The sequence below is a fragment of the Mustelus asterias genome, unplaced genomic scaffold (assembly GCF_964213995.1).
Source record: "Mustelus asterias unplaced genomic scaffold, sMusAst1.hap1.1 HAP1_SCAFFOLD_2725, whole genome shotgun sequence".
Lineage (NCBI taxonomy): Eukaryota > Metazoa > Chordata > Chondrichthyes > Carcharhiniformes > Triakidae > Mustelus > Mustelus asterias.
In genome coordinates, this window is record NW_027592670.1 from 1 (window position 1) to 16,471 (window position 16,471).

At 53.0% G+C, this 16,471-nt stretch overlaps 1 protein-coding gene and 1 non-coding gene across 2 annotated transcripts in view; both read right to left on the reverse strand.

Moving 5' to 3' along the window:
• Positions 1–234: 234 nt before the first annotated feature.
• The window catches only part of LOC144489965 (OTU domain-containing protein 7B-like), a gene marked incomplete at its 3' end in the record, with an annotated part of 39,526 nt that continues 23,289 nt past the window's right edge, over positions 235–16,471 (reverse strand). The window contains exons 2-8 of the mRNA XM_078207797.1: positions 10,032–10,141; positions 8,351–8,555; positions 6,538–6,708; positions 5,575–5,790; positions 2,773–2,874; positions 505–632; positions 235–347 (exon numbers count right to left, since the gene is read on the reverse strand). Coding sequence (XP_078063923.1) covers positions 235–347; positions 505–632; positions 2,773–2,874; positions 5,575–5,790; positions 6,538–6,708; positions 8,351–8,435 — 815 coding nt within the window. The remainder of the gene's footprint in view (positions 348–504; positions 633–2,772; positions 2,875–5,574; positions 5,791–6,537; positions 6,709–8,350; positions 8,556–10,031; positions 10,142–16,471) is intronic.
• Positions 14,217–14,290, reverse strand: trnai-aau (transfer RNA isoleucine (anticodon AAU)). Its single transcript has one exon. It is a non-coding gene; the product is annotated as a tRNA-Ile (tRNA).

The following is a 16,471-nucleotide window of genomic DNA, read 5'->3' on the forward strand; positions in this document are numbered from 1 at the left end:
CCCACGCAGACACGGGGAGAACGTGCAGACTCCACACAGACAGTGACCCGAGGCCGGGAATCGAACCCAGGTCCCTGGCCCTGTGAGGCAGCAGCGCTAACCCACTGTGCCACCGTGCCGCCCTAAACCCATACCCTCCCTCTGCCTCCCATTCCCCACACCCACCCCTCCCCTCCTCCTCCCTTCCCCTCCCAATCCCCCTCCTCCTCACCCTCGTTCCCCCCCCCTCCTCACCCTCCACAGCCGCTCCCGTTGGTTCCGTAATGGATTCGAGGCTCACTGGATGCCAGTTTTATCAGCTCGTTCCATTCCTTCTGCCACTCTTCCTCGGTGTAAAGCAGACCAGACTGCAAAGGAAGAGAGACCCAGTCAAGCAGCTGCCAGAACCTCGCTCCTTGACAGGGGGCACGAAGCCTCACCATTCTCACGGCACGGAGCGCAGGATGAGAGATGGCGAGAAGAGGAATGGGAGGAAGTGTTTGGGAAGTTCGGCCGCTCATTTACCTCCTTGTTCTGTTGCGTTTGTTGCCACCGCCATCTGCGTTTCAAAGCCTCCTTCTCTGCCCCTTTTTCCATCATCGAATAAAGAGCCTTCCTTAACATCAGGTCCCGATCATGGAATCCCCACATCCCTGTGTAGAAACCACAGCACAACATGTCAAAGCCTCATCGAATGCCTCGAGATCCAGCGTCCCACACTGGAGACTGATCGAAATATTCAAGAGAGGATTATCACTCGATTACCACAGTGTCCAGATCACCAACAACCTGTCCTGGTCCCCCCATGCCGACACTATAGTTAAGAAAGCCCCACCAATGCCTCTTTCTCAGTAGACTAAGGAAATTTGGCATGTCAGCTACGACTCTCTCCAGCTTTTACAGATGCACCATAGAAAGCATCCTTTCTGGTTGTATCACAGCTTGGTCTGGGCTCCTGCTCTGCCCAAGACCGCAAGGAGCTATAAAGGTCGTGAATGTAGCCCAATCCATCACACAAACCAGCCTCCCATCCATTGACTCTGTCTACACTTCCCGCTGCCTCGGCAAAGCAGCCAGCATAATCCAGGACCCCACGCACCCCGGACATTCTCTCTTCCACCTTCTTCCGTCGGGAAAAAGATACAAAAGTCTGAGGTCACGTACCAACCGACTCAAAAACAGCTTCTTCCCTGCTGCCGTCAGACTTTTGAATGGACCTACCTCGCATTAAGTTGATCTTTCTCTACACCCTAGCTGTGACTGTAACACTACATTCTGCACCCTCTCCTTTCCTTCTCTATGAACGGTGTGTTTTGTCTGTATAGCACGCAAGAAACAATACTTTTCACTGTATGCTAATACATGTGACAATAATAAATCAAATTAAATTAGAGACTGGAGTCTGATCGAGCTGTTCCAGAGAGTGACGGTTACAGACTGGAGTCTGATCGAGCTGTTCCAGAGAGTGACGGTTACAGACTGGAGTCTGATCGAGCTGTTCCAGAGAGTGACGGTTACAGACTGGAGTCTGATCGAGCTGTTCCAGAGAGTGACGGTTACAGACTGGAGACTGATCGAGCTGTTCCAGAGAGTGACGGTTACAGACTGGAGTCTGATCGAGCTGTTCCAGAGAGTGACGGTTACAGACTGGAGTCTGATCGAGCTGTTCCAGAGAGTGACGGTTACAGACTGGAGACTGATCGAGCTGTTCCAGAGAGTGACGGTTACAGACTGGAGACTGATCGAGCTGTTCCAGAGAGTGACGGGTACAGACTGGTGTCCGATCGAGCTGTTCGAGAGAGTGACGGGTACAGACTGGAGACTGATCGAGCTGTTCCAGAGAGTGACGGGTACAGACTGGAGACTGATCGAGCTGTTCCAGAGAGTGACGGGTACAGACTGGAGACTGATCGAGCTGTTCCAGAGAGTGACGGTTACAGACTGGAGTCTGATCGAGCTGTTCCAGAGAGTGACGGTTACAGACTGGAGTCTGATCGAGCTGTTCCAGAGAGTGACGGTTACAGACTGGAGTCTGATCGAGCTGTTCCAGAGAGTGACGGTTACAGACTGGAGTCTGATCGAGCTGTTCCAGAGAGTGACGGTTACAGACTGGAGACTGATCGAGCTGTTCCAGAGAGTGACGGTTACAGACTGGAGTCTGATCGAGCTGTTCCAGAGAGTGACGGTTACAGACTAGAGACTGATCGAGCTGTTCCAGAGAGTGACGGGTACAGACTGGTGTCCGATCGAGCTGTTCCAGAGAGTGACGGGTACAGACTGGAGACTGATCGAGCTGTTCCAGAGAGTGACGGGTACAGACTGGTGTCCGATCGAGCTGTTCCAGAGAGTGACGGGTACAGACTGGAGACTGATCGAGCTGTTCCAGAGAGTGACGGGTACAGACTGGAGACTGATCGAGCTGTTCCAGAGAGTGACGGTTACAGACTGGAGACTGATCGAGCTGTTCCAGAGAGTGACGGGTACAGACTGGAGACTGATCGAGCTGTTCCAGAGAGTGACGGTTACAGACTGGCGTCTGATCGAGCTGTTCCAGAGAGTGACGGGTACAGACTGGAGTCTGATCGAGCTGTTCCAGAGAGTGACGGTTACAGACTGGAGACTGATCGAGCTGTTCCAGAGAGTGACGGGTACAGACTGGTGTCCGATCGAGCTGTTCCAGAGAGTGACGGTTACAGACTGGAGTCTGATCGAGCTGTTCCAGAGAGTGACGGTTACAGACTAGAGACTGATCAAGCTGTTCCAGAGATCTTTGGATGGCAAAATACTACTTACCTAAAGAAGCAGCGTGAAGCAGACAGTTGCCATCACCAGTGGTTGCAAGGGGCAACAAACGTTGGCAGACGGCATCAACGTTTGCCCACCAATTCAGACGGCCTGAGGGGAACAAGAAAGGAAAATAATCTGTCTGAACGCCACCTTTACTCAGACTGTGCGCCTCTCCCTCCAGCGCTATCGCACTCTCGCCAATCACACACTCATCTCCCATCACACAAACCAGCCTCAAATCCATTGACTCTGTTTACACTTCCCGCTCCCTCGGCAAAGTAGCCAGCATAATTAAGGACCCCACGCACTCCGGACATTCTCTCTTCCACCTTCTTCCGTCAGGAAAAAGATACAAAAGTCTGAGGTCACGTACCAACCGACTCAAGAACAGCTTCTTCCCTGCTGCCATCAGACTTTTGATTGGACCTATCTTGCATTAAGTTGATCTTTCCCTACACTCGAGCTATGACTGTAACACTACATTCTGCACTCGCTCCTTACCTTCTCTATGAACGGTATGCTTTGTCTGTACAGCAGGCAAGAAACAATACTTTTCACTGTATACTAAACATGTTCACTGATTGGATTTGATTTATTATTGTCACAGGTATTAGTATACAGTGAAAAGTATTGTTTCTTGTGCGCTATACAGACAAAGCATACCGTTCATAGAGAAGGAAAGGAGAGAGTGCAGAATACAGTGATACAGTCATAGCTAGGGTGTAGAGAAAGATCAACTTTCAAAGGACAAAGGTCCATTCAAATGTCCGATGTCAGCAGGGAAGAAGCTGTTTATGAGTCAGTTGGTACGTGACCTCAGACTTTTGTACCACAGACTGTACCTGTCCTGGGAGTGTTTGATGGGGACAGTGTAGAGGGAGCTTTACTCGGTATCTAACCCCGTGCTGTACCTGTCCTGGGAGTGTTTGATGGGGGACAGTGTAGAGAGAGCTTTACTCTGTATCTAACCCCGTGCTGTACCTGTCCTGGGAGTGTTTGATGGGGACAGTGTAGAGGGAGCTTTACTCTGTATCTAACCCCGTGCTGTACCTGTCCTGGGAGTGTTTGATGGGGACAGTGTAGAGGGAGCTTTACTCTGTATCTAACCCCGTGCTGTACCTGTCCTGGGAGTGTTTGATGGGGACAGTGTAGAGGGAGCTTTACTCTGTATCTAACCCCGTGCCATACCTGTCCTGGGAGTGTTTGATGGGGGACAGTGTAGAGGGAGCTTTACTCTGTACCTCACCCTGTGCTGTACCTGTCCTGGGAGTGTTTGATGGGGGACAGTGTAGAGGGAGCTTTACCCTGTATCTAACCCCGTGCTGTACCTGCCCTGGGAGTGTTTGATGGGGGACAGTGTAGAGGGAGCTTTACTCTGTATCTAACCCCGTGCTGTACCTGTCCTGGGAGTGTTTGATGGGGGACAGTGTAGAGGGAGCTTTACCCTGTATCTAACCCCGTGCTGTACCTGCCCTGGGAGTGTTTGATGGGGGACAGTGTAGAGGGAGCTTTACTCTGTATCTAACCCTGTGCTGTACCTGTCCTGGGAGTGTTTGATGGGGGACAGTGTAGAGGGAGCTTTACTCTGTATCTAACCCCGTGCTGTACCTGTCCTGGGAGTGTTTGATGGGGACAGTGTAGAGGGAGCTTTACCCTCTGTATGTAACTGCAATGCCTGATTCAGGGTGCTTTAGAAGGATGTATGGTGTGAGATTGGTGCTCTGAGCCGGCAGGGTGACAGGACGTGGTACAGACCCTGAGCCTGAAACTGCAGCTGGCTTGTTGACTCAATCAGGAATTCAATCCGTGGGCTCCAGTAACAAACACTGGGCTTGGGTTTCACTTGCTGGCCTTCGCTGCAGTGCCATTTCTCCCGAGTGGATTGTGTCGGGATGCGTGGCGAGGGATCAGTTACCTGGGAGAAGCTGCCTCATTCACAGAGACCGGCGCAGCGCGCACACACACTCAGCAGGTCACAACAGCTGCCCACACCCAGCAAGGCGGCAAGAGAGCCGGAAACAAGAACCAGGTCAAAGCTGGCAGCACCCGCTCCCCCCCTGCCCCGCCCACCGTGGGTCACTGACTAGGCGGCACAGTAAATAGCACAGCATCAGGGACCCAGGTGGGTCACTGTCTGTGTGGAGTTTGCACGTTCTCCCCATGTCTGCGTGGGTTTCCTCTGGGTGATCATAGAATCCCTACGGTGCAGAAGGAAGCCATTTGGCCCATCGGGCCTGTACTGACCACAATCCCGCCCAGGCCCTAATTCCACAACCCCATGCATTTACCCTGCTAGTCCCCCTGACACTAAGGGGCAATTTAGCACGGCCAATCCACCGAACCCGCACATTTTTTTTCAGACTGAGGGGGGAAACCGGAGCACCCGGAGGAAACCCACGCAGACACGGGGAGAATGTGCAGACCCCGCACAGACAGTGACCCAAGCCGGGAATCGAACCCGGGTCCCTGGCGCTGTGAGGCAGCAGTGCTAACCACTGTGCCACCGTGCCCCCGGGAATCGAACCCGGGTCCCTGGCGCTGTGAGGCAGCAGTGCTAACCCACTGTGCCACCGTGCTGTCCCTACTCTGTGCCCTGTGGTTTCCTCCCACAGTCCAAAAGACGTGCTGTTTAGGGTGCATTGGCCGTGATAAATTCTCCCTCAGTGTAACCTGAACAGGTGCCGGAGTGTGGCGACTCAGGGATTTTATCAGTAACTTCATTGCAGTGTTAATGTAAGCCTACCTGTGACAATAATAATAAATCTAATAAATAAACTGTAATAAAGCCTGGAAGGTGGCGATCTTTACCAGCCTGTTCCAGTGCGACCAACATGGACTGCTCGATCAGGTCCCTCTCGATGAAGTTTCTGAAGTCCTCTCGGTACACAGTCAGGTCAGGCAGCTGGAAGGTACAGATGGGGGTCTCCAGTGAATGCTCACTGCCGCTGTTGTTGGACATGTGGGAGCGTGCTAGAGAGACAATGGTGGAGCTCGCGTGAGAGATTCCCCGTGTCAGCCGCTTCTCTGCTCAAAGCAAAACATCCGCATTAAACAGCACGGCAAACTCACTCCGTCCCATCGATCCCCAGTACCGTCTCCCGCCTGGAGTGTCACCCTTTCCCCATCTCTCCAGCACACCCCCATTCTCCCCAGCTCTCCTCCCCCATTCTCTCCAACGCCCCCCACCTTCTCCCTCCAGCCACCATCCCCACCGTTGCCCTCTGTCAGGGGGGGGAATGGCGGACCCTCTCCCGGGGGTGGGGGTGGGAGAGAATCCGGACCCTTTCCGAGGGGGGGGGGGGGGCGGGGGGATCCGGACACTCCCCCCGGGGGGGGGGGGGGGAAAGAGAGAGAGAGAGAGAGAGATCCGGGCCCTCTCCCCAGGAGGGGTGTTCCGGACCCTCTCCTTTTGGGGGGGGTCCAGACCCTCTCCCCAGGGGGTGGTCTGTCTGTGCAGAGTCTGCACGTTCTCCCCGTGTCTGCATGGGTTTCCTCCGGGCGCTCCGGTTTCCTCCCACAGTCTGAAAGACGTGCTGGTTAGGGTGCATTGGCCGTGCTAAATTCTCCCTCGGTGTAACCCGAACAGGTGCCGGAGTGTGGCGACTAGGGGATTCTCACAGTAACTTCATTGCAGTGTTAATGTCAGCCTTACTTGTGACACAAATAAATAAATAAATATATGTCTGAGTGTTAAACAACTGGACAATGCAGCACCCACAACTCAGTGAAACAATTCCTCCGCAGTCCCAACTCCCAGCCGCAGACACCTACCTTGTACAGGGTCCTCTGGTCTCGGATGCACGGACCGCACCAGCCTCGATGCTTCCTTGTCCTGAACTTTGACCCCACGTCCTTCATTGAAGGAGTACGGGAAGTTCCCAGCATTCACCTGACGGAGCTGTTCAAAGTCATTGAGCGCCGCCGTCATGTCCCAGTTTTTACCTGCAAGAGAGGCCGGTTTTACAACAGGGACAGCACCTGACCCCCGGGGGGGCGCATCCGACCCTGGGGGAGGGGGGGCAGACACCGCACGCTCAGCATCCGACCCCCAGCTGGGGGAGGGAGGACTGTATCCCACCCTGGGGGAGGGGGGCCAACACTGCACGCACAGCACCTGACCACAGGCTGGGCTAGACTAGATCGCAACATACACAGGGCATGGCCCCACCCGCAGCACCCAGGGACAACATCCAGCTCCCGTGAGAGAGAGACAGTACGAGAGAGAGAGATTGATACAGTTGATACAGGGCTACAGGTACAGAACGGGCGGTGGTTTACTTTGGGGATTGACACAGGGCGATGGGGAGAGAGCGGAGCAAGTGGGATTAGTTTGGGGATTGACGCAGGGCTATGGGGAGAGAGTGGGGCAAGTGGGATTAGTTTGGGGATCGATACAGGGCGATATGGAGAGAGCAGGGGCAGTGAGATTAGTTTGGGGATTGATACAAGGCTATGGGGAGAGCACGGGACAGTGGGATTAGTTTGGGATTTATACAGGGCTATGGGGAGAGAGCGGGGGCAGTGAGATTAGTTTGGGGACTGATACAGGGCTATGGGGAGAGAGCAGAACAGTGGGATTAGTTTGGGATTGATACAGGGCGATGGAGAGAGTGGGGCAGTGGGATTAGTTTGGGGATCGATACAGGGCGATATGGAGAGAACAGGGGCAGTGAGATTAGTTTGGGGATTGATACAAGGCCATGGGGAGAGCGCGGGGCAGTGGGATTAGTTTGGGGATTGATACTGGGCTATGGGGAGAGAGTGGAACAGTGGGATTAGTTTGGGATTGATACAGGGCTATGGGGAGAGCGGAGCAGTGGGATTAGTTTGGGATTGATACAGGGCTATGGGGAGAGCGCGGGGCAGTGGGATTAGTTTGGGATTGATACAGGGCTATGGGGAGAGCGCGGGGCAGTGGGATTAGTTTGGGATTGATACAGGGCTATGGGGAGAGCGCGGGGCAGTGGGTTTAGTTGAGGATTGACACTGGGCTATGGGGAGAGTGCGGGGCAGTGGGATTAGTTTGGGATTGACACTGGGCTATGGGGAGAGTGCGGGGCAGTGGGATTAGTTTGGGATTGATACTGGGCTATGGGGAGAGTGCGGGGCAGTGGGATTAGTTTGGGATTGATACAGGGCTATGGGGAGAGCGCAGGGCAGTGGGTTTAGTTGAGGATTGACACTGGGCTATGGGGAGAGCACGGGGCAGTGGGTTTAGTTGAGGATTGACACTGGGCTATGGGGAGAGTGCGGGGCAGTGGGATTAGTTGAGGATTGACACTGGGCTATGGGGAGAGTGCGGGGCAGTGGGTTTAGTTGAGGATTGACACTGGGCTATGGGGAGAGTGCGGGGCAGTGGGATTAGTTTGGGATTGACACTGGGCTATGGGGAGAGTGCGGGGCAGTGGGATTAGTTTGGGATTTATACAGGGCAGTGGGTTTAGTTGAGGACTGACACCTGGCTATCTAGTTTGGATTAGTTTATTGAACAGTATGCACTGATTGCCCGAGACTGTGCACCCCAGCGTAAGCCTCCATGGACTGAGCACCCTGGTGGCCATTGCCACACCCCGGACATTCTCACCTTCCAGCAGGTCACGAGCCAGCCCAGGTTCCGCGCCCGTCGAGCGGACAAAGTCTGACAGGACGGTATCCATGTCGACAGTCATGTGATCATGAACCGGTAGCTGCTCATTGGCCAGTTGGACATGCAGCCAGGTCACAGGTCAATCCTGCATGGACGGCGGAGACACAAGGAGTACCCATGGGACCTTCTCTGCTTCGGATCACTGAAAGTCAGACAGAAAGACCGGAGTGAGCCAGGCGCACAGCCGGGATTCCCTGAGGGAGCTGTGCAGGTTTCGGAACGGTCAGCGAGGGGAAAGCGGGAGAGAGTTTTCCTTCAACACAACACAACACAGGATCATTGAGTTTCGGAGTTCCTGCTGCAAAGCTGCGGCAGCGAGAACTCCCCCGGAGATAACCGTCCCACACTCAACCCGCTCAGAGTTTCAGCAAACCCCGGCTCCTGCTTCCTTTCCCAGCAGGCCCTGCTGCAGAACGCGATGCCCCGCTCAGTCGAATCGCTGCACAGGCAGGGTGAGGCTCTGGCAGCCCCTCCCGGACCTGGAGGCCAAGCACAGCACTGAACTGCTGCAAGATTTTGGGATCCTGCCGGTGACGGCTGAAGCAGCGACAGCCACCAGGGAAGGACTGGAGTCCATTGTGGGATAGTGGAGTTAAAATCCCAGTGTCCTGTGGGAAATCCAAACGGAAAACTGAGCTGGGAACAGAAGACTCGATGGCACACTACAGCTCAGTAGCTGAGCACTGACCGGGCCAGGAACGGGGGACGTGGGGAGAGGATGGGACCCCGTCCGGAGGGTGGGGTGCAAGGATGGGGAGAGGGGCTATTTAGGGGGATAAATCTATCACTCCCAACGCCTCGACTTTCTCAGGAGACAAAGGAAATTTGGCATGTCAGCTACGACTCTCACCAACATTTACAGATGCACCATTGGGGGTGGCACAGTGGGTTAGCACTGCTGCTTCACAGCGCCAGGTTCACGGGTTCGATTCCCGGCTTGGGTCACTGTCTGTGCGGAGTCTGCACGTTCTCCCCGTGTCTGCGTGGGTTTCCTCCGGGTGCCCCGGTTTCCTCCCACAGTCCGAAAGACATGCTGGTTCGGTGCATTGGCCATGCTAAATTCTCCCTCAGTGTACCCGAACAGGCGCCGGAGTGTGGCGGCTGGGGGATTTTCACAGTAACTTCATTGCAGTATCAATGTAAGCCTCACTTGTGACAAATTAATAAATAAACAAACAGAAAGCATTCTTTCTGGTTGTATCACAGCTTGGTACGGCTTCTGCTCTGCCCAAGACCGCAAGTAACGAAAGGGTCGTGAGTGTAGCCTAGTCCATCACACAAACCAGCCTCCCATCCATTGACTCTGTCTACACTTCCCGCTGCCTCGGGAAAAGCAGCCAGCATAATTAAGGACCCCACACAACCCGGACATTCTCTCTTCCACCTTCTTCCATCGGGAAAAAGATACGAAAGTCTGAGGTCACGTACCAACCGACTCAAGAACAGCTTCTTCCCTGCTGCCGTCAGACTTTTGAATGGACCTGCCTCGCATGAAGTTGATCTTTCTCTACACCCTAGCTATGACTGTAACACTACATTCTGCACCCTCTCCTTTCCTTCTTGCAGACAGAACTCCCCAGCTCACTGCCAGTGGAGATAGAAAGTGGAGTTCACCTACCATGATAAAGGGAGGGATTAATTCCACACGATCGGTCAGGGACTGGTCTCCGCAAGGCACTAGGGGGACATCATCTCAGCTCCTTCCAGGAAATCACTTTACACCATGCCCTGTTTCAAAGCAAGAACCAAACATATAATCCTTTCCCACAGAGATATCACCACAAACACTCGGATGCAGATATCAAACCCTCCTACACCGTCCTTGGGCTGGGAGGAATTAGCTGATGGAACTCAGACTCCAAGGGCAGGTACACCATGACTGAGACACCCCCACATTCACACCCCCCCCCCCCACCCCCTCCTGATCAGTCAGCAGCAGTTACTCCCCCCCTCACTCCAGCTGATGGGAGCATTTCAGACTGTCAGGACAGACATTAGGAACCCTCAGTGATACAGTTCCTTAAAGTGGACACCAGCAGGGGGCAAAATGGCCTCTTCTGGAGCTGATGCTGCCCAAACTCCCCAGCTTCTGTCAGGCGGACAGTGGATTCAAGTCCCCTCACCCCCTGACTCAGCCACACGCTGTACCACCGCCGTACTGGCTTCTTTTGATTCATTCGTGGGACATGGGCGCCGCTGGCTGGCCAGCATTTATTGCCCATCCCTAGTTGCCCCTTGAGAAGGTGGTGGTGAGCTGCCTTCTTGAATCGCTGCAGTCCATGTGCTGTGGGTTGGCCCACAATGCCGTTAGGGAGGGAATTCCAGGATTTTGACCCAGTGACAGTGAAGGAACGGCCGATATATTTCCAAGTCAGGATGGTGAGTGGCTCGGAGGGGAACCTCCAGGTGATGATGTTCCCATGTATCTGCTGCCCTTGTCCTTCTAGATGGAAGTGGTGATGGGTTTGGAAGGTGCTGTCCAAGGATCTTTGGTGAGTTGCTGCAGTGTATCTTGCAGATAGTACACACTGCTGCTACTGAGCGTCGGTGGTGGAGGGAGTGGATGTTTGTGGATGTGGTGCCAATCAAGCGGCTGCTTTGTCCTGGATGGTGTTGAGCTTCTCGAGTGTTGTTGGAGCTGCCCCCATCCAGGCAAGTGGGGAGCATTCCATCACACTCCTGACTTGTGCCTTGTAGATGGTGGACAGGCTTTGGGGAGTCAGGAGGTGAGTTACTCGCCGCAGGATTCCCAGCCTCTGACCTGCTTTTGGAGCCACTGTTTATGTGGCGAGTCCAGTTCAGTTTTGGGTCAATGGTAACCCCCAGGATGATGACAGTCGAGATTAAACTCTCTTTTAACTCAGCTTCCATCAGATTCTAGACCCTAACCACTCGCTGTGTGAAAACACTTTTCCCCGTGTCGCCACTGCGTCTTTTGCCAATCTGTGCCCTCTCGTTCTGGTCACGAGTGGGAACAGTTTTTCCTCTGTCCACGCCCCTCACGATTTTGGCCACCTCGATTAAATCTCCTCCTGGCCGTCTCTTCTCCCCGGGAATCAGTCCTCACATCTCCAATCTATCCACTCACCCCAGGAGCCATTCTGGACAATCCTCTCGGCCCCCTATCCAATGCCTTCACATCATTCCTGAACCAGAACCGGCCATAGAAACATAGAAGATAGGAGCAGGAGGAGGCCATTCGGCCCTTCAAGCCTGCTCCCCCATTCATCACCATCATGGCTGATCATCCAACTCAATAGCCCAATCCTGCTTTCTCCCCATAACCTTTGATCCCGTTCGCCCCAAGTGCTATTGCAACTGGATAGGGTGTTGGTCATAGAATCTACAATGCAGAAGCAGGCCATTCTGCCCATCTAGCCTGCACTGACAATCTCACCCAGGTCCTATCTCATAACCCCACATATTTACCCTCCTCGTCCCCCCCCTAACCTGCACACCTTTGGACCGTGGGAGGAAACCGGAGCACCCGGAGGAAACCCACGCAGACATGGGGAGAAGGTGCAAACTCCACACAGACAGTGACCCAAGCCGGGAATCGAACCTGGGTCCCTGGCGCTGTGAGGCAGCAGTGCTAACCACTGTGCCACCATGCCGCCCGACACAATACTCCAGCCAAGGCTGTACTGATGGTTCATCGAGTGTCAGGGACACTGCAATCAATGTAACTGCTCTCTTCCTGGCCACAATCAGTTTGTTTTGGATGCAAAGATGCGTCTTTTCTTACCCTTGGAATGTGTATTCATATCAAATAATTCAGAAGTAAGCTTTTAGGAGTTTAAAGATAATTTATTCACAAACACACTCACCCAGAATTATGCAAACACGCACACGCAACACACACACGATCAAGGATCCCACACACCCCGGACATTCTCTCTTCCACCTTCTTCCATCGGGAAAAAGATACAAAAGTCTGAGGTCACGTACCGACCGACTCAAGAACAGCTTCTTCCCTGCTGCCGTCAGACTTTTGAATGGACTCACCTTGCATCATGTCGACCTTTCTCTACACCCTAGCTGTAACTGCAATGCTACGTTCTGCACACTCTCCTTTCCTTCTCCCCTCTGTACTTTATGAACGGTATGCTTGGTCTGTACAGCACGCAAGAAACAATACTTTTCACTGTATCCCAACACAAAGAACAAAGAACAGTACAGAACAGGAAACAGGCCCTTCGGCCCTCCAAGCCTGTGCCGCTCATTGGTCCAACTAGACCAATCGTTTGTATCCCTCCATTCCCAGGCTGCTCATGTGACTATCCAGGTAAGTCTTAAACGATGTCAGCGTGCCTGCCTCCACCACCCTACTTGGCAGCGCATTCCAGGCCCCCACCACCCTCGGTGTAAAAAACATCCCTCTAATATCTGAGTTATACTTCGCCCCTCTCACCTTGAGCCCGTGACCCCTCGTGATCGTCACCTCCGACCTGGGAAAAAGCTTCCCACTGTTCACCCTATCTATCCCCTTCATAATCCTGTACACCTCTATTAGATCTCCCCTCATTCTCCGTCTTTCCAGGGAGAACAATCCCAGTTTACCCAATCTCTCCTCATAGCTAAGACCCTCCATACCAGGCAACATCCTGGTAAACCTTCTCTGCACCCTCTCTAACGCCTCCACGTCCTTCTGGTAGTGCGGCGACCAGAACTGGACGCAGTATTCCAAATGTGGTCTACATGTGACAATAATAAATCAAATATTAAGTTGATTTTTCTCTACACCCGAGCTGTGACTGTAACACTACATTCTGCACTCTCTCCTTTCCTTCTCTATGAACAGTATGCTTGGTCTGTATAGCGCGCAAGAAACAATACTTTTCACTGTATCCCAGTACATGTGACAATAATAAATCAAATCAAAGTTTCAATCCGGGTAGGAATAGTCTCCGTTTTCAGATGGCAGCTAATTCAGTGTCTGTCTGATCATGTTCTCTCTCTCACATGGCAGACTCGTGGTTTCTTGAAGGGTTTTGATGGTTGAAAGTTGATTGTGGGGGTCTTGGAACGGGGAGCTTCACAGCAGGTTGCAAGGTTTCTGGCCGTCAAATAGCTAAGAGGTTGGCTGGTGGGTGAACTGTGAAAGTGGAGCAGGCGAAGCACTTGTCGATTTGATGCGTCTCAGATAGTTTCAGAGTCTGACTCTCAGATTCGCTGACAGCTGATAACCCCCTGGGTCTCGGGGTAAGGGTGCTGTCCCGGGAATCTTTGATCGCATGTCCAACAATTCTAAGGCCCGTGTTTGGTCGGGGAAGGTTATTGTGATACAATGGAAGTTGATATTGATCTATCTTTTGCCCAGTATGAAACACAGAGACAGGCAGGCTGCAATCTCCATTGACTGTATGTGTTGGCCCATCCTTTAACAACCAAATGTGTGAATTCCACACAAGGTACCATCACCTATCTCCATATCTGATCAGGCATTCACCAGAGACCTGATTCTGTCTCGAGAATCATCGAATCCCTACAGTGCAGAAGGAGGCCATTCGGCCCATCGAGTCTGCACCAACCACAATCCCACCCAGGCCCTATCCCCTGTAACCCCATATATTTTCCCTAGCTAGTCCCCCTGACAGTAAGGGGCAATTTAGCACGGCCAATCCACCCAACCTGAACGTCTTTCAGACTGTGGGAGGAAACCGGAGCACCCGGAGGATACCCACGCAGACATGGGGAGAACGTGCAGACTCCGCACAGAGTGTGACCCAAGCCTGGAATCGAACCCGGGTCCCTGGCGCTGTGAGGCAGCAGCGCTAACCACCCTGCCGCCCATAAAAGCGAATGGCCCGTACGGGGATCGAACCCGTAACCTTGGCGTCATTAGCACCACGCTCTAACCACATGAGGTAACCGGCCAATTAGAGACCCTGCAGTCCAAATGCCGAAAGTCACATGATTTGTGGCAGCCATCTTGTCAGCTTTGACTGCAAGTTCACGGACCATGACAGCTGGTTTTAAAACAACCTCCTCGCTCTTGTACCCTCTGCCCCGATTGGTAAAGCTCAGGGTGCTGTCTGCTTGATTAACCAGCCTCTCAGCCTGCCTGGCCACCCTCCAATGATTGATACACGCATATACACCCGTGCCAGTGTGTCGGCACCCACCACTCCCCTCACCACCAGACCACCCTGAGGGTGTAGCAAAGGAAACAGCTGGGGTTAGATGTTTAAAACCTCATCTGTTTCAGTGCCCCCACCTCACCTGTCCTTTCCGGGAACCGGCCCTAGTAGTTTTCTCTCGATCCTTTCATTCATCCCGTTGGTCTTGTGTTGCTTGTTAAATATTTAATGTTCCTGACATGTCTCCACAATAGCAAAGCGAGTTACAGATACTGAACCCAGCCTCCTCCTCCCTGGACACCCGTCCCTGCTCACACTCAAAAAGCTAACAGCAGTCGAGACTGGCCCAGAAACGCCTGACTTCAGCCCAGGCAGTGAACACAGGCAGCATATTCAACCGTGGAGGCAGCACAGTGCAGCCTGCTCCTCTCCCCAGGACGGCAGGAACAGCCGCCTGCGCCTGCTTGGGCATTCGGTTCGATCAGAGCATCATAGAAAAGTGACAGCACAGGAGGAGGCCATTCAGCCCATCTTGAACATGTCAGCCCATGGACCCCCAGGTGCCCTTTCTCATCCCACCTTCCTGCACCTGGCCCAGAGCCCTGTAGCTTACAGCACTGAAGGTGCAGATCCAGATGCTTTTAAAAAAAGGTTTAGGGTCTCTGCCTCCCAGAAGAAAGAGTTTCCCTCCATCTAACCTTTCGACTTTTCCAATCACCCTAAACAGCGGAGTTGCTCTAACCAGCGAGGGTCCCTGGCCCCTGCTCCGTCACGGGGAGTGGGAGTTTTTATTCAGGATATCACACAATGTTGAGAGATGTGAAAATTGGGAATAGGGTGAAGGATATATTGTTCTTTGGGGATGGGGGGGGGGGGGGGCAGAACACAGTTAACAGGATGCTCTCTGGACTCCAAGATGATGACGACACAAACGAGGGTTGCGTCTCTTGGCATTCAGAAGGTTGACCAAGACCGCAAGAAAGCACAAGGGTGGCACGGTGGTTAGCACTGCTGCCTCACAGCGCCAGGGACCCGGGTTCGATTCCCGGCTTGGGTCACTCTGTGCAGAGTCGGCACATTCTCCCCGTGTCTGCGTGGGTTTCCACCAGGTGCTCCTGTTTCCCCTCTCAGTCCAAAAGACGTGCAGGTTAGATGCATCAGCCGTGCTAAATTCTCTCAGTGTACCCGAACAGGCACTGGAGTGTGACGACTAGGGGATTTTCACACTAACTTCATTGCAGTGTTAATGTAAGCCTATTTGTGACACTAATAAATAAACTTTGAACTAAAAGAAAGGGTTGTGAATGCAGCCCAATCCATTACTCAAACCAGCCTCACATCCACTGACTCCGCCTACGCTTCCCGCTGCCTCAGGAAAAGCAGCCAGCATAATCTGGGACCCCACACACCCCGGACATTCTCTCTTCCACCTTCTTCCATCGGGAAAAAGGTGGAGAAGTCTGAGGTCACGTACCAACCGACTCAAGAACAGCTTCTTCCCTGCTGCCAGACTTACGGACCGACCATATTTTAAGCTGATCTTTCTCTAAACGCTATCTGTGACTGTAACACTATATCCTGCAACTCTCTCCTTTCCTTCTCCCCTCTGCACTCTATGAACGGTATGCTTTGTCTGTGTAGCGCGCAAGAAACAATACTTGTCACATGTATTGGGATGCGGTGAAAATAATAAATCAAATCGGAATAAAACAAAGAAAAGAAAATGGACAAAGAAAATTACAGCACAGGACCAGGCCCCTCGGCCCTCCAAGCCTGCACCGACCATGCTGCCCGACTGAACTAAAACCCCCTACCCTTCCAGGGACCATATCCCACTATTCCCATCCTATTCATGTATTTGTCAAGACGCCCCTTAAAAGTCACTATCGTATCCACTTCCACTACCTCTCCCGGCAGCGAGTTCCAGGCACCCACCACCCTCTGTGTAAAAAAAATCTGCCTCGTACATCTCCTTTAA